This window comes from Girardinichthys multiradiatus, chromosome 14 (assembly GCF_021462225.1).
Source record: "Girardinichthys multiradiatus isolate DD_20200921_A chromosome 14, DD_fGirMul_XY1, whole genome shotgun sequence".
In the NCBI taxonomy this organism is placed as follows: Eukaryota; Metazoa; Chordata; class Actinopteri; order Cyprinodontiformes; family Goodeidae; genus Girardinichthys; species Girardinichthys multiradiatus.
In genome coordinates, this window is record NC_061807.1 from 24,511,742 (window position 1) to 24,530,587 (window position 18,846).

At 42.0% G+C, this 18,846-nt stretch overlaps 1 protein-coding gene across 15 annotated transcripts in view; it reads left to right on the forward strand.

Moving 5' to 3' along the window:
* The window catches only part of LOC124880236 (adhesion G protein-coupled receptor L3-like), a 357,339-nt gene that overhangs the window by 249,242 nt on the left and 89,251 nt on the right, over positions 1-18,846 (forward strand). For 11 of the 15 annotated variants that reach the window (XM_047385217.1, XM_047385213.1, XM_047385214.1 and 8 more), the window contains 2 exons: positions 1,194-1,379; positions 5,738-5,776. In XM_047385217.1, the coding sequence (XP_047241173.1) occupies positions 1,194-1,379; positions 5,738-5,776 (225 nt within the window). The remainder of the gene's footprint in view (positions 1-1,193; positions 1,380-5,737; positions 5,777-18,846) is intronic. The other 4 variants (XM_047385209.1, XM_047385218.1, XM_047385212.1 and 1 more) reach the window with 1 other exon arrangement.

Genomic DNA, 18,846 nt, shown 5'->3' on the forward strand with positions numbered 1-18,846 from the left:
AGAAGCAATTTCAGACCCCTCGAGTCTTCTGGAAATTTTTTTCTTTTCGTTCTCACATTAGGAGCTAAACTTCTAAACTGACTTTTAGTTAAACTTAATATTTATTCATGTATTGGACATTTGCTTTTTTCAGACATGCTGCTTTTAGCTTGGCAACAGTAGTTGGTAAGAAAGTAAGTAGTATAGTATAGTATAGTATAGTATAGTAGTTTTTTAGAGCACTTTAGAGCGCTCCTTGCACCATTGAAACCAACGTTTGGCATTGGCATGAGTGACCAAAGGTTTGGCTATAGCAGCCTGGCCGTGTATATTGACCCTGTGGAGCTCCCGACGGACAGTTCTGGTGGAAACAGGAGAGTTGAGGTGCACATTTAATTCTGCCGTGATTTGGGCAGCCGTGGTTTTATGTTTTTTGGATACAATCCGGGTTAGCACCCGAACATCCCTTTCAGACAGCTTCCTCTTGCGTCCACAGTTAATCCTGTTGGATGTGGTTCATCCTTCTTGGTGGTATGCTGACATTACCCTGGATACTGTGGCTCTTGATACATCACAAAGACTTGCTGTCTTGGTCACAGATGCGCCAGCAAGACGTGCACCAACAATTTGTCTTCTTTTGAACTCTAGTATGTCACCGATAATGTTGTGTGCATTTCAATATTTTTAAGCAAAACTGTGCTCTTACCCTGCTAATTGAACCTTCACACTCTGCTCTTACTGGTGCAATGTGCAATCAATGAAGACTGGTTACCAGGCTGGTCCAATTTAGCCATGAAACCTCCCACACTAAAATGACAGGTGTTTCAGTTTCATTGTCCAACCCCTGTATATATATATCTCAAAAGACTATATTATGCCTTAGCTTCATAAAGATATAATGCTGCCTGGGGAAATTTCCTCAATAGTTTCATTGCGTGCAGATATAATATTTTGCTCTGATGTACGCTCAGCTGTGTGAGTACACGGCTCAGCGTACACCCATTAATTGTCTGCAATATTACAGCAGTTGGGGAAAAACCTTTAGGTCAAACGGCATTTATTTTATGGTGTAGATACTTGTAGATTCCAATTTATCATGTATTCCCTTAGCTAGTGTGCAGGTCATGAATACTAAGAGGGTACCTTTGATTTCTTTTTAAGGAATAATGTGTGATAGTGTCTTCATTCATTGTGGCTTTTCTTTCTCTTTTCAGATAAAAGCAGGAGAGACAGCCGCAGTGATCGCCCGAGAGCTGGCAGAGCAAACCAAGAGCAACCTTCAGGCAGGCGACATCACCTATACGGTGAGAGCTATGATTCAGCTGGTGGATCTGCTCGACGTCCAGCTGCGGAACCTCACGCCGGGAGGCAAGGACAGCGCAGCTCGAAGCCTCAACAAGGTAGTGAAAGAACCTGTTTTGAATGAAGCTCCACTTAATTTACGTTTCTTTTGCCTTTGAATAAACCCTGACAGTCTAACAGGCTGGATAAACATTACCCACAGGAAACAGTGACCTACTGCACTTATTGTTAACACTGTTCAGATCAACGTATTCCAAGAGATAGAATTATAAATTAAACAGTTTTGGAAAGTTTGCTCAGTTGCAACACTTGTGTTTGAAGGTAAATGTAATGTATGCTGACTGTGATAACTTTACACTTTCCCAAAATTGAGGCATACGCACAGTAACTTCATCAAAAGCCAATAATAAGTTATTAATTTAATTAAGGGTTCCAATGCAAACGCAGCAATTTGAAACATTTCTTTTTCCTACTCAGTTTCTGTCAAAATTCCCAGTTCGCCACTTATGCAACATTTGAAAAACCTATACAAGAATAATACAAAATATGCAGCTTGACCAGGAATAGTGTGCCATGACTTTGGTTATAAAACATTATGGTGTTAAGTTAAGTGCAAAAAACTTCACCCATACATTAAATGGGATTTTGCTAAAGCAAGTGAGAAAACCCAGTCCACTTTGGAGCTCCATTGCTCATTCATGTCATGAAGTAGAAGCATCATTTGAAGTTTAAACCTAGTGTGTCTCATACAATGATAGAGCTTTCGTTTGTTTTGTTGAATCACCCCACATGTAGAGCAGAGTGTGCACCGCCAAACTCTAATTAACTCCCATTATCTTTCAGCTCTTAATTTTTGTTTTTTAGTCTTAACATTGTCATTTTTCCTAAATAAAATAACGTAGATACATAAAATGTTACAAACCAGTAGGTTCTGTCTCACATGGTTTTGTAATTTCCTGTAGTGACCAAAGGTTTTCGCACAGTGGACGTTTGATTTAAGCATATGTTTCTGTTTGACTGCCTGGAAAGATGTTCCACAAAGGCGAGAATCAGTGTAGCAACTGGCGATCTACCATTTTCAGTCTCTGTTTTACTAAGTGGGGTTTTTTTTTGTCCTCCAAATTTCCAAAAGGTTCATGAGAAGATGGTATATGTGGAAATTTCAGGCAGTAGCTATACTTTTACTTGTAGTGCCAAAACATTAATTGTGCTAGATCTAAACAATAGAGGTAAACTGTTTTTTTGTTTTGTTTATTTGTTGGGCTTAAGGCTACATATTTTATTCCATAATTCCCAACAGTCCACTAAACTGAGTAAATAATAGCAAACTTTAGTGAAGCTGAGACTCTAATTCAGTAATTTGCTGGAACACCTGTTCTTAGATAGCTTTCTTTCTATATTTTTTAGGGCATTGTTTTATTTCATTGCTGCACAGACACAGATGTTCTCTTTGAGCCTTTGGTGCCAGTTTTCTCAAATAGAGAGGGAAGGCTGTAAAGCAAGATGGGTAAATTCACATTGACGATCAAGAGGAGTTTATAACGCCACTTAAAAAAAGTTTCTCATAAAATTAAACATTTTAGCTAGAGGTGCTAGGTTGGAGATTGTTTTCGTTTTCATTGTGTTATAAAATAGAGGAAAAAAACAGGTGTATTGAGTTGAATTATATAAAAAAAAGCTTTTACAGACAGGATAATTTATTTAAAAGGTCAGAGGCGACCCAGTGATAAATTATTCTCGGCCCACAGATATACCGTCAATGGTTGCTGCACCATGGCTCTATGGAGAAAAATGACCCTGTAGCCTTTTCTTGTGTTGAGCTTCCATCGCCATTCAAAGCTCTCTTTTAGCAATCTTTTTCATTGCTCTGGCAGTGGTTGATGTTTTCCTCTCAAGTTCAATCATTTTGACACAATCTGCAGTGAGCTAAAGGAATTAAAGATCTTTTTTCTTTTCCTTTTTTTTCCTTTGGGCAGCAAAACACGACAAACTGCCAGCTGATAATGAAAGGATTGAATTGGCAAACGTCAAGATCAGTGTTGTTTTTGTGATCAAAGGGTAACTGGCTAACGGAAGAGACGGGACAATTTCCAGAGGAGTGGGCCGTAGTGTTGGCTCCTTTAGTAGAAAGTGGTTGTCTTTGCACTTAATCTGACTGGGATTTAGCACGGTACCAAACCCAAGCTGTTAAAACCACACAGTGGCTCTGGTGACTGTCTGTATCAGGGCTCAATTAGAATCGTTCATTCCCTGTGCAGCCCCAACTAATGTATGAGTCTGTGTTAGATGTAATTTCTCAGGTATTCTAAATTTCTCTGGGCGTTATCTCTCCGGCAGTGCTGGACAAGGCTGAGATGTTAACTAGCTCTCTGGTGCTCTCACAGGAAATGGAATAAATGATACCAAAATCAGGTTTGTGAGCGCTTAGAAGCATTTCCCTGCTTGCACTCTGTCTCATTTCTGGACTAATTAACACGGTTTACAATGTTTCTCCAAGATGGTGTGTAATTAAACCACAGTTGCTTCGCAGCATTACTTTACACTTTGTAGTGTCATGAATTCACATTTAAATAAATAAAATGTTGTTTTTTTTCCTCCTAGTTATTCTATTTTTAGTTACCCATCATGATATAATGGAAAATATGTTTAGGAAGGGTGTCCTTTACCATGTTGAATAATTAGGAAAGATGTGGAGTAACTGTCTGTAACAGCTGTATGTATACATCGTGCTCTTTAGAAGACAAATACAGAATACTTAGTTCATTACAAACATTTGTTTTTCACAAATAAAGGAAAGATTTCACAGATCACAATTTCTGTTTTGAATAATCTGTAAACAGCATAAAATATTCCAGTCCAGGTTTGACTAGTGCAGTTTTTATTGTTGACGAATTTCAAGTGGATTCAAACACCTAAACACAATTTAAAATTCACTTCAATTGTTTGTTTTTCAAAGGTAGATAAAAGTTTTAATAACCGCCCAACAGGTTTTAAACAGGCTTCATTTAGTGTATGACTGTCAACTGCGGTTTTAATTGGTCCAAGTATTGGTCTAAGTATAGATTGTAAACTAGAGATAATCTCATAGTGCTTATAAGGGTCTGCCTCTTACTAAAAATCTCTTGTCTTTGATTTTTCACATCACTATAACTGGGAACCCAAAGATAAATTGAAGGTCATTTAAAACTATTTTTGCAGCTTTTTGTTTCACCTCTAGTCCAATGTTTTAATTTAGTAGATCTAATATATTTTAGATGCATATTAAGGCATCAAAAAATATTTTCAGATTTTTAGATAAGAAAAAAGCTTTAATAGATAGAAGCTCTATATTAAAGAGTAAGTGTATATGGTGCAAATAGAGGTATTTGATGCCCTTAAGCATGCTGTTGAAACAGAAGAATTATGTTTTTCTTTTTTATTGTAATTCATGAAACATATAAATAATAAAGCCAATGCCCAAAATGTTTTCTCATTTACAAAAAAATTTCAATATTTTTTGGGAGATGCTTAATGCTTTCTACTTTTCATTAGAAGCACACACATCATGCTAGGTTTAATTTCTTAGATGTATCTAAAACTGGATTGGACCTTCCTGTGTAGCTGTATCCTCTGTAGTTCACAGAACCTGTCAACACATGAAATCATCAACTCCCAAGAACCCTGCAGTGAGGCAAAGATCAGGTGGACCATTTCGGAACCTTTGAGTACTCCCAGGAGCAAATAGACCTCAGTGATTGCTAAACAGAGGGAGTTTTAAAACATTAGGACTCCTCCTCAGGTTGGCTGTCTAATAAAACTAGGGCGAGCGGGGATTTTTATCAGTGCGCACTCTAGCAGAGCTCCAGATTGTCCTCGGAGATGTGAGAACATGCCACCAAGATCACAGCAGCAGTTCATCAATCAGAAAGCAGACACATGAGAGCCAATCTACACTTTCTCAAGTGGTGTTTAAAAGACTCTCAGAGCATAAGGGAAATGATTATTAGATCCCAAGAGATGAAAATAATTATTTAGGTAAGTCTTAACATCTGTCTCCTAGTTATGGTTGCAAACTGTCACTGTGAGACTGTTCCAAAAGCAATTCGCTTAAACACATCTGGGTGTAAGTACAAGGGTCCCCCGTTAATCACAGTCAGCTCTAAGCTTTAAGTCTTTGCTTTCACTGTAGACAGACATAATTATATCTATGGTCCAAAGATTCTGTCTAAAGATGGCATCTGCATCTCAATAAATTAAGAATGTCATTGAGAAAGGAATTAATTTTATTGATTCGATTTCAAACATGGAACTTAGATAATATATAGACACAGAGTAATCATCACGGTACTCTATACACTGTTTTTTGCAGTCCATCTAAAGCCAAGGTCTAATGGTAAAGACTCAAGTATGAATATCTCAAGTATAATTTCTTTGAGTTGTTTTGCTAACTGTTCTTTGCATTTCCTTCCGATTACAGCTGCAGAAGAGAGAGCGCTCGTGCCGATTTTATGTTCAGGTACTTGGATTTAATTTTCCTCGCCCATCCATCATCACCCCATTGTGATTGTCATTGTTGTTTTCACCGTTTTTGAAAATCTAGCCTTTTTAAGGGACATAATTTATTAACAGAAAATATGAGATGCAAAAAGTCACAGTCTCACAATGATTAAATCCTGAATCAAAGCCAAATTTCATTGCTTCACCTTTCTGTGTGATGCTTATTTCACAGAATCGGTCCCCTTCATGCTTCATGATAGTCTGTTTCTTAACCAGAGCATGTAAACCATTCCTTCATTTGCAAAAAATTACCTAAATACAGTTAGCTTCTATCTAATAAATCAACCAAAGACATCACTTGCTGTGAGTCTCCCTGCTGCATAATAGATATTTGTCCCAATTTACAAAGAAAGGGAGGTAACTTTAGGTTACCTCTGAAACATGAGTGAGGTATCTCACTATGGGACATGCCTCCAGCGCCTGTCCCCCAGAAGCTCTATTACATTACGCCAGTCTTGACTGGCAGGCGGAAGTGACGTCCGCTCCCATGGGAGGACTTCCTCCCAGTATAAAAGTCGACGTCACGTAGGTGATCTTCAGTTTAATAAGTACACCTCTTCCTCGCTCCCTGCAAGGAGGGTGATCTGGTGAGATACTTCACTCATGTTTCAGAGAACCGGGGTTAAATCCTTAACCTAAAGTTCTCTTTCAACATTCGTTTCGGTATCTCACTATGGGATATTTCTGCTCCCGTATTGCCAGATAAGCTCACTCGAAGACCAACAGATTGCATCTTGCATTCATGGCAATGTGGAACCCACACCCAGAACCGTGTGAGCCAGTGTGGGCCTGGTGACATCCAGTTTATAGAACCTAGTGAAGGTGTGAGGGGTCGCCCAGTTGGCAGCCTCACATATTTCCTCCACAGGTATACCCTGGAACAGTGCCCAGGATGATGCCACACCATGAGTGGAATGAGCCCGCAGACCTGCAGGGGGTGCAAGGCCTCTGCTCTCATAAGCCATAATAATAGCCCCCACTACCCAATGCGAAAGACACTGCTTTGTGAGAGGCTTTCCTTTATGTGATGAAGCCCACGACACAAACAGCTGCTCTGATTTACGAAAATCTGCAGTTTTTTTCACATATAACCGCAGAGCTCGTACTGGGCAGAGCGTATGCAGTCGTTCATGCTCCTGAGAGGAGAATGGTGGTGGGTAGAAAGCCATTAATTCAAGGGCATGGCATGGCAGAGCCGTAGCAACCTTAGGTATAAAGGCAGGATTAGGTTTCAGTAAAACCCTTGACTCACCCAGAAACTGCATGCAGGACGGGTTATCTGAGAGCGCTTGAATGTCACTCACACGCTTAGCAGAGACCAGAGCAATCAATAAGGCCGTTTTAAAGGAAAGCACTTTGAGCTCAACCTGCTGCAACGGTTCGAACGGTGCACGTGACAACGCATCGAGTACCATAGGTAAATCCCATGAAGGAGTGAGGCTCCTCGACACTGGACGGAGCCGTCGTGCACCTTTCATGAATTGACACACCAGGGGGTGCTGCCCCACTGTTTTGTCACCAAAGCCAACGTGACAGGCTGAAATAGCAGCCAGGTACACCTTCACAGTGGAAAAAGCCAAGCCTTTATCCAACAGTGCCTGCAGAAAAGTTAAAACGTCCGACACAGGGCTTTGCATTACGCTCACCATAGGTTTTGCGCAACAACCCACGAATGCCTGCCATTTACCCTCATACACGTTACGCGTGGAAACGGCCCTTGCATTTTGAATTGTGTCAATAACGCTCTGGGGAAGCCCACTGGCAGCCAGATTTAACCCCTCACAGGCCAGGCCCATAGGGCCATGCGCTCTGGATGCGGATGAAATATTTCTCCGCGTGCCTGCGTCAGGAGATCTCTGCGGAGGGGAAGCCGCCATGGCTCGCCGTGTAGCATCTGAAAAATCTCCGGTAGCCAATGTTTCCCTGGCCAGCGGGGAGCTATCAGAATGAGTGAGTGTTTTCCCTCTCGCACCCTGGCGAGAGTAGGAATGATCAGTTCCAGCGGGGGAAAGGCGTACAGTAGGGCCGGCGGCCATTTGTGCGCTAGAGCATCCAGCCCAAGCGGAGCTTGTTGCTCTGTCAGTGAGAAAAACATCGGACACTGAGCATTTTCCCCTGATGCGAAGAGGTCGACTTCCGCTTGGCCGTACCTCTTCCATATCTGGGTCATCACCTAGCTGTGGAGTTTCCACTCTTTGTAGCGGGGATTGCCCCTTGACAGCAGATCCGCGCCTCTGTTCATTACCCCTGGCACGTGAGTCGCTCTTAGCGACAGCAAGTGTGAGCTGGTCCAGATTATCAGTCTGTATGCCAGCTCGTGTAAATGACGTGAGCGCAGACCCCCCTGTCTGTTGATGTAAGCAACCACTGTTGTGTTGTCCGTTCTGACCAAAACATGGTGCCCTTTAATAAAGGGAAGAAAGTGTCTCAGTGCCAGCATCACGGCCAGGAGTTCCAGACAATTTATGTGAGCTGTCTGTGTTTGTGGACTCCAAACGCCGTTTACCATCATCCCCTCGTGAGTGGCTCCCCAGCCTGTCAGCGAGGCATCTGTGGTAATTACCTTCCTCGTCAGGATGGTTCCCATGGTAACGCCGGTGTTGAGAAAACCGGGATGCTTCCACGGGCTCAGCGCGCGTGCACATATGAGAGAAACCAGGACGCTGCGGTGAGCATGGCGTGTGGGGCTCAAGCTGAGTGACGCCACCCACCTTTGAAACGGGCGCATGTGTAGACGGCCGAGTGTGATGACCGCCAGCGCAGACGCCATCAGACCCAGCAGTCTGAGGCATAACCTGAATTTCACCTGTGTGCCACTGCGAAAGAGTGCCAGACAAGCCTGAAAGGCTTTTACTCGTTCCGCTGAGAGGCGCGCTCTGAACTCGACTGAATTCAGGGACAGGCCAATGAAGGTGATTGTTTGTACTGGGGTTAAAATGCTCTTTTCCCAGATTATTGTGAATCCCAGGGCTGTCAAATGTAAAGTAAGCATCTCGGCATGCGTCCTGAGCTCCTCTAAAGACTGAGCTGCAATCAGCCAATTGTCTATATATGTCGCCAGACGCATCCCCCTTTCCCTCAGAGCGCGATGGCTGCCTCGGTGCATTTCACGAACACACGTGGGCTCAGTGAGAGGCCAAAGGAAGTACCAGGTACTCGTATATCTCTCCCTGAAATGCAAATCTGAGGTATTTTCTGTGAGGGGGGTATATAGGGATATGGAAATATGCGTCTTTCAAGTCTATGGAGACAAACCAGTCTCCTTGACGCGCAAACTTTATCAGAGCTGCGTGTGTTAGCATCCTGAACGAATACCGTCTCAGATATGTGTTCAGAGCCCGCAGATCCAATATCGGTCACAGACCCCCGCCCCTTTTCGGCACGAAAAAGTATCTGGAGTAAAACCCGTCTCTGCTTTTCTCCTGCGGTACCAGCCGGACAGCTCTTTTGTGCTGCAGGGAAATTATTTCCTCCTGCAGGACGCGAGCGGACTCTCCCCGGGCGTATGACTGTACTATGCCCTTGAAACGGGGTGGGGCTGTCACAAATTGGAGCCTGTATCCCTTGGATACAGTCTTTATCACCCAATCTGACGCTCCACACGCTCGCCACAGCTGAGTGTTGTTTGCCAGTGGACCTAAAGGTGCTTCCGTGTAAACACTGCGCAACACCGGCTGAGGGATCTGCTGTTCTGCTACAACTGCCAGCTGCGCTCGTCCCAGGTCTGCTTCTTCCACAGAAAAAACAGCCTGCTGTGTTAGAGGTAGGGTGAGAGCTCCCGCTTGTGGCCTCATGTGCAGCTGTGGCAAGGGTGGAGCGGGAGCTCCAGCCTGCCGCTGTGCCAAAGCTGGAGCGAGAGCTCCCCCTTGTGGCCTCATGTGCAGCTGCACGGCCATGTCCTGTCCTTGTGTTATTTTTAACATATTTTTCATGTTTTTGTGTTGTGGCTGCGCCCTCGGCTCCAGGCCTGGATGCAAGCCAGAAAACAACTTTATTGAACATGTTGTGAAGGGGGAAGGTTGTGTTTTTAGACACTGGCATGTGTTTGCCTTGAACGTGGCGTTCTGAACTCGAACTGGGACAGGGCGTGTCCTGGTAGGGGGGGTGCAGGTGTCTGGCAGATCCTGCTCTCCCACCCCGAAGACGGCTCCCTAGGTAGCGCGCCTCTTTTTCTTTGCGCTCACAGTAGCGGAAGGGGTCGCTTGGTTCCCCGGCGTCGTCTGGGGAGCGAATGGCTTCCTTCCCCAAGCACCTTTGAGCTCCGTTTGTTTCCCACGGTCCGCTGACTGCGGCTGAGGCTGGCGTTTGGGGATGCGGTAGGCCGGTCGAGCCGCCGCTTGAGCGAACGGCACATGGGGTGCTGGAGGGGGAGGAGGCTGCGCTTTCCTGGGCAGACACAGCTTTAGCGCTTCACCTTCCCTCTTCTTTTCCTCACAGCGTTTTTGCATGGCTGCCACAGTGGATCCGAATAAGCTCTTCGGGTCCACGGGGGTGTCGAGGAGCTGGTTCTTTTCCCTCTGAGACAGGCTAGAGAGGTTCAGCCATCTAGCTCTCTCCTGAGTGACCATCAGGGCCATGGCTCTCCCGGATGCTTGGACAGCACTTCTGTGGAGACGCAGGCATAGGTCTGTCACCACGCACAACTCGTCCCACAAATCGGCCATCGGTGTGCCAGTCATCTGCTCCTGTAATTCCGCTTGGTAAGCGAGGAGAAGAGATGAAGCGTTTAAGGCTTTAACAGATGCAGCCACCGCCTTGTAGCTTTTCTCATTCAGAGTGGACTGAAAAGAGTCAGCTTTGAAGGGAAGGGTGGGTCCTGCCGCTGTCATGGCTGACTTTTGCGATGGGTGCAGGTGAGATGCCAGCAGAGGTTCTACGGGAGGCAGATGTGAAAACCCGCCGGCCTCCATGCCTGTCCAGTCCAGCGCCGACCCTCCCAGGGCGGGGTTCTTGGCGGTGAGAGGATTGCTCCAGGACCGGGTCGCTTCCTCGAGGCACTCGGGAAAGACCGGCAACAGCTGTCTGCCGGAAGATTTGGCTCTCGGAAGCCGCTTCCCCTCATATCGAGATGTGGTAGTTTCGGTGAGGGTTTCCGGCCACTCGATGCCCAGCTTCTTTACTGCCCTTCTGCAGACATCATGCAGGTCCGTTGCAGTCGGGTTTGGGGAACCGCAGCGGCTGGTGTCATCCGTCACCGAGGGCTTTGCAAACGACTGGATGGCATAAGGCCCGCAGTCCAGCTCGTTGTCGTCAGACCCGAGACTGATGGACTCCATTTCAGATTCGGACTCGGCATTAGCAAGAGTGCTGAAAACTGGAAGTGCGGCCTCGTCTTCCTCTGGGTCAGTCAGTGGCGCAACAGCGTCGAGCTGATCACCCCAACTGGCTCCAGCCAAAGTGGGCTCTCTCTCATCAGTACCAGGAAGCTCCGGTGGCGGGGGATTGGCTACCCCCATCATAGGATCAACCTCCGACAGGCTAGCTTGGCGTGCAAGCCTGCGCCGACGAGACTTAAGGGAGAGCCGTGCACAGTGCTCGCAGCTCGCCGGTGACGCCAACGCGTCCTGGGCATGTTGCAGCCCCAGACACGAAGCGCAGACAGAGTGGGTATCTGCCCCAGCTATGAGATTGCCACATGTGCAGGTTCTAGATGGTGGCTTGACTCTGTTCATGGTGAGAACGAGTGCAAGTTACACAACTTCGTAAGCTCCGTTAAGGTTGCAGCTAGTTTGGTGACCAGTTGCAGCGCTGCTGTTTGGCGACAGACCAGCGTTGAAAGGGACTCAGAACAGTCGAGCACAGTTATTGAGAAGCGCTCGGCGACCGAGTTGTTAGCTCGCTCTGTGAACAGTTAAGCTAGCTGAAGTTACTGTAATGACCGTCTGAGAGGTGCTTCTGGGAGCGAGAAGAGGTGTTAGACTGAAGATCACCTACGTGATGTCGACTTTTATACTGGGAGGAAGTCCTCCCATGGGAGCGGACGTCCCTTCCGCCTGCCAGTCAAGACTGGCGTAATGTAATAGAGCTTCTGGGGGACAGGCGCTGGAGGCGTGTCCCATAGTGAGATACCGAAACGAATGTTGAAAGAGAACTCGCCTTTCTTAGCGTTTTCCTCAGGCTACTGAGTGGTATTGTCATCCCAGTGGTGACATTTAAGCAGTCATCAGAATAATTTCTGTCTTGACAATAAAACAAAAGAAGTTGACATCCCGTCTTCCATACAGATGGCTCAAATTACACCTCACAAAAGAGCCAGATGTTGGTTTTATATACATACTCCATACCGCTTATGTTAGGCAACATGTATTTTGTTGCCTAACACAAGCGTGTTGTAGGGCACTTGTTTTCTGTTCTGTAGTGATTGTGCACATTAGACATCAAGGTGCCATGTTTGCTGGTGTGTGATTGCATGCACTTAGGTGTATATTGTGTTTGAAGATAAAAGCAACTCTAAGATCAATTTTTGCAGTATTCAAGACTTTTCTCATTGTCTGCTGATAAGACTGAAAGAAGTGTTAAAATGTATAATTAGCTATTGCCAGTTGTGATCATTTGTGATAGATAATTAGACCATGGTTTAGATAGAAAGACCATTATTCCTGATAAAAGCAATCAAAAATACATAGATTTATACTTAGTGATTAAAATTAAATGGCCAGTTATGATTATTCCAGTGCACCTAATTGCATTGAAATTGTAAGATTTACTAGGAGAACTTACTGTCAAAGCAGTATTTTGCTTATTTGCTTTACTTTTAAATTAGAACTTTTAAAAACAAAATATTTCCAGTATATTTATTTTTAGCAGAATATTATATTTAATGGAAGAAGCTAAAAAATAAAATACAAAATGGAACAAAAGCCAAAGTCCAACTGACAATTATAAAAAGTTTTACACTAGCATCTAAAGTGGACGGGTATCTGCTAGGTCAAAAGTTCCCCGCTCGTGTTTCTCCTACCGCCCATTTCCACTCCTCAGTGATTAATAAAACCTAAATAATTTAGAGCCTTCTCCTGTAAGGAGGCTAATTTTATTAATAGATAAAAGTGGTTTCTAAACCACTCCAGGACAAGGTACTGTTTTTCCAGTTTAATGTATTAAGAAACTGTATTTCTACTTTTGGCAATACTGCACAAGTGAAAGGTTGACATCCATGAAACCTGTTTAAAATGGCATTTAGAAATCAGGTTTTTGTCAACAATAACACAAAGGTTCTCCACATTAGTTCTGGAGGATAGATTTATACACAGTAAAGGCCTACGTTGTTTGTTTATTCAGCTGGTCTGTTCCAAAGACGACATCTTCTGTTATGAGCACAATATTAAGCCACTTAGGCTTTTATGTTTCAAAGACATGTTTGTAGTCTAATTAACATACTGGGTCCATTGGATGATTGATGGGTTATATTTATGGATAAATATGAATGTGTACCTTCACCATAATATTGAAATTCATTTCATCCTGTCCAATATTTTCACACAGTGGAAATATATTAGTAGTACAGACAAGATTCACAAACACCAAACCCTGTGGTATTCTATAACTCTTTGTGGTGCTATCACTGCAACACCAGTTCTTGGGGCTAAAGAACCAACTGTTTTAACTAAGTATTCAGCTACAAAAACATAAACCTTTTTCATAATTTGAAATTCTTACAACAATTTTGACTTAAAGATTAAACAGTTAAAACAGAATCTTCAATTGTATTTCTTATGTTCAAGCTAGCATTAGCACTAGAGAACAACTAGATGCTTCAGGAAGTAGTACCCACAAAGCTCACATTGCTTGAAAACATTTATGACATTGGGACTTGTTGTGTCAGATAAATACTAAAAAAAGGCTGGTGTCAGGCTTTATTATTGGTGTAGATCTTCATTTAATATTGACAATTTTTAGCCAAAGTGATGTTTAAATAAATCACTTGTTGCCAATGTTCAAAAGATGGCTAACCAGTGTAAAAACACATATTCTTTTACATGCATATAAATCATTTGATTCTCATCTTTATTGTTTTACATTAGTACTCTGTTTTAAACTACAGAAGTTGCCTCCCTGTGTTCTAGGGTTTTACTTAAAAATAGAAAGTTTGAATTTTTCATTCAGCACTTTAGTTGAGCCATTAGCTTATCAACATAGGCTGAACAAAAGCACAGAAATCCCTCATAGACTACTTTCTTCACATTACCTTCTTTTCTGGGTACATTTGAGCTGTGGCAGAATAAATACTTAGAGGCTTTAATCAAGAGTATTATAGATGGCTGCACACACAGCTTAGCTGTAGCTTTGCTAGCTTGACAAATTCAAACAACAATGAAGTGTTTTTTGTTTAACAAATCATCACAATGGAACAACATCTGTGGCTAGACGTAAACACAGGCATTGACTGCAAATGCTGGAGGCCTGCTGAGTAGGAGATTTTATTGATTAGGGAAATTGGGAAATGTTTGCTTATACAGGACCCTTGTGGTTGTCATAAGTGGGATAAGCAGAGGAATACAAAGCAAAAGAGAGCTGCACCTGCCTCTGCTTGGAGGACGCTGATGGGAATACTCTGGGAGTTCCAGGTGTTGTTAAGGAGGGACATGTCCAAAAATAAAATGCACTGTTTGATGAATAAATCATATAAAGAGGGATTCGTTTTTTTTATTTTTCTCTTGAGATCTTAAATTTCTAAACATCAGCACAGAATTTAAATACGGATCTCTACCTTGGTTTAGCGTGTGCACATAAAATGCTGAATCCAGCTTCTCTGGATTCCTCTAAACAGTCACATCTGCTGCACATCACAGCCAATTTGATTCCACTGAAAGAGATTTGGCCTGTATACGACAACAAAGTGCATAATGATCCACTCTCTTATGTTTTGTGTTCCCCTGCAGGAATGTTTCTCTGTTGTGGCCTTTGATTTTGAACAAACACAATAAAAATGCTGCCCAGTCTCCCTTCCCCTTTTGTCACTTTAACGGCAGCTTGTTTAAAGGCAGCAACATTATGGTCGCCCAATTATTGTGATTACATCTGTTCTTGTTGTATGAACTGTACAATTTGAAGTACATTTCATAACAATATAAACAATATAAAATGTAACATCTTGTGCCTCGGTAGGAACCAAGTACGTGTGAGTATTTAAGACACAGGGAGGACACTAAGCTGTGACACTCATAAAAACAACTTATTTGGCTCAAAAAGACGACCAGGGGGAATGTTGCAGTGCAGGATGACCTTGAAGCAGGCAGAACAGAGGGAGGGTCCTTGTTCAGGAATTTAACAAGATGATAAAACTCCTGTTTTCTTGAAATATAAAGATAAACTCATCCTTATAAACAGAGACATCCTCATTTGGATTGCAATTCAGTTAGGAAGAGTACTATTGATTAGTTCTACTCACAATGGAGAGTGCTCGGCTGGTCAGTGAAGTATAAAAACTGGTAATAGTTTTTAGAGAACACCCTTGATTTTCCTTGAAATTTAAGCAGTTCAGAGGAAAATCTTACACGGTTCAAAGAACATAAATTTGCCATCCTTGAGTGCACACCTTTGAATTTGACCACTCTACCAATCTGATTTGTCCATTGCAGTGGCAGAAACAAAGAATAAAATAAAACAGGTACTGCAAGAGATCATCAAGGGACATCCTTTGTCATCTTTGTTATCTGGGCTCCCCTTTCAAAGTTTCAGCAAAACAAATAGACTTTAACTGATTGGATGTGGCTGAAGGCTACGTTAAATGTAAGATAAATAGGGAGAATGTCTAGTTCAGTCTCTATTTGATATGAGCTAAAAATGCAAGAAGCAAAAGGAAAAATGTTTGTGTAGTTTTTAAACTTCTAAGAGTAAAACAAAAACAAATCTTACATTTAAACTCTTATACAAGTTAAAGCAAAACAGTTTAAGTTGATTACTGTTAGTGATTTTTCTCTGTATTTTGCAGTACACTTGAAATCAAATTTTGGTGTAAGTGGTGAAATTACTATCTCTGAGATTATTTAGGCTTACAAATTTGTTTAAAAACTTTATATTCATTTTATAAGCAATATAAAACTTAGTTTGGGGCTACTGAAAATGTTTTTGCTGCGCCATGACAAAAAGGGGTCTTGGGTTGTTGAGTTATACTAATATTAAAAAGAAATCAATTACATACATAGCGTTTAAGATGTTGGTGTACCTATCTAAAAAGGTAATTGTGCTATTTAAAGCATCATAATTACTGTAATTAACAGAACATGACTTTATGTTGTATAAACATAAATGTATTTAACCTTAACACAAGATTTGTTGAATTTGCACTAACCCAAACATTAGCAATTTGCTTTAAGTTCTGTCACACCCTTTTTTATCGTACAATGTATGTTAGTATATCTAAAAAAGCATCTTTCTTGGGTGTAGATTTGTGAAACATTAGATCCTGACAGGGCTATGAAGTATGTATGTCTTCTTTGATGTGACCCTGTTTTTTATAGCACATGCATATTGGGATGAATATAAATATGAATGGTTTAAATAATGGTTTAATAATTTATAGTGCAGAAGGCTATATCTCTATGCTGTCTTAGTCAGTAAAATATCTTTAGGAAACTAAAACTTTGATTGGTTGCTAGTCTATACCAGTAATGAACCAGTAGATTTTTCATTACTTAGTTGTTCCAAGTGTTTTTTCCAACATTGCAGTCCTGAAAAGTGTGATGGGTGCCTCTCATTTTGTCACCAAACATATCAAATGAAGGGACCTTTTTAAATAGTAGAAATGTTGAGGGGGTGTTCCCTCTTTCAGCTGTCATACACAGCTGACTGACAACTCACAGCAACAAATGGGAAAGGGAGAGTCCTACTATTTGTTAAACAACTTACTTTCATTACCATGTCATGAACAGGAGCTTAAAATAGCAGGAAAGGTGTTATGAAAATTTAGGTTGTTTTGAACAACCTAAGCAGGGATGGGATGCTTCATTCCTGAGAGAAGAAATTATGTAGTTGTTTTTGTAGAATAGTTAACAATATAATGGTGAATAAGTACAGAATAACCAGAAAATCTAAAATATCAACTGAACACAAAAAAGTTTCAAAAAGATCTTACTCTGCAGTCCAGCTAAATACAATGGAGGTAGATGGGAATTCCTAAAATGAAACCATGAGAAATAAAGTAAAACGAACAGAGGTGATCCCATAGAAACTCATCTACTCAGAAATAACCGCCCACGTATTACAAGGAGATGGATTCATGAAATATTGAAGCAGCAGGTTTCACTGGTTCCCAAAGAAAGCAGTCAAATTGGCCAGCAGGTAACTGAAAGAAATGATGTAACTACTTCTTCTGTGCCCAGATACTACAGACAAGGACAGAAAGATCAATATAAATTCGGGTTTTCTTCCTATATTTTTGTGTTTACCCTTTCAGTTTCAGTAACAAGAAAACAAGTGACAGAAATCCACTGGTTAACATGAAGGCAGGAGTGGGGAGAGATGAGGGGACATACAGTGTGTGCATACAGCACAGAGGGTGTGCAGAGAGGGAGATCAGCCTCAGCCAGAATCAATTTCCTAGACCCCGAGTTCATTTCATCAATCAGCGCACAGATAGAGGCGAACACACCACAGCTCGGCTTGGACTCCTGCCAGGCTCTAATGTCCACCTCTCCCTTCCTTCCTCTCCTGTGCTGGTATAAATGGACCATGCACTGCAGCGTTTCAGGGCCGGTCATCATCCTTGTACCAAGTGGAACATTCCAGCAATGACTTCGGTTTAATGACCAAAACATCCCTTATGTAACAGGGGACTCATTTAATGCTATTGCACTACCGCCAGAATTTGCAGCAAAAAAAATTGTTTGGAGTTTGCAGCAGCAGAGAGAGATGCTACATTTGCAGTGTGCTAGTAGCAGAGAAATGGCATCACCACACATTTCCTTGATTTACTTGCACAGACCAAGATGGTCTGCTTCTTAAAGTTTCTGAATGTTCCTTTTTTCATTGATTGTAGGAAATATTATAATATTTTTCTATTGTTATGAATAATGCATCTACTCTATGTTCTAGGCAGAATAGATGCCATGCATCTGATGTGAGATTTTAGATTTTAGTTGAGACTTCAGACTTGATCTAATTTTTGAAAATGTATAATGTTGTTAATGATCTGAAAAAAGAGTTAGACAACAGAGCAATTGGACTTCAGTTCTTATTGGTGAAGACCTTACACTGTTTATTCGAAGGCCTTTCTTTGAATTGAGAAAGCTCTTTATGTAAAGATTAAAACGTCTTCAACTACAAGAACTGAAGTCCAGTTGCTTTGTTTTTTAACTTTTTTTTTTTTTGCTTTGCAATGTCCTGCATGACTGAGAATCTTCCCCAGCAATGTTAATGCATTTTATCAAAAAACAAAATGCATTTTCTCCATCATTCTGACTTTGCTTGCATGACCCATTTGCGGAGGCCTCAATGCTCGATGCAGACGTCCTGGGTTCGAGTTCTGACCCCGGAAACCTATGCAGCATGTCAAAAAAAAAGTCCTCAAATGTGCAGAAAAGATAAAAAAAAATTCCACCATGTCATAATTCTATAAGTAAACCTAAAACACAATGAAAAAAGACTGTGGAAAAGTCTACCCAATGATTCAACACAGTGGCTTGTATTCATAATCCTTGCACTTTTCCACATATTGTCACATTACAACCACAAACATAAATATATTTTATTGGAATTTTATTTGAAAGACCAACACAAAGTGGTATACAACTGTGAAGTGGAAAAAAAATTATACATGATTTAAATAATGTTTTACAAAAAAAATAACTAAAAAGTGCGGTGTGCAAAAGTATTCAGCCCCCTTTACTCTGAGTGCAATCACTTGCCTTCAGACATTGCCTAATAATTGCTAATGACTAAATAGAGTCCACCTGTGTTTAATCTAATCTACAAATACAGCTGCTCTGTGACAGCCTCAGACGTTGGTTAAGAGAATATCGGGGGGCAAACAGCATCATGAAGTCCAAGGAACACACCAGACAGGTCAGGGATAAAGTTGTGGAGACGTTT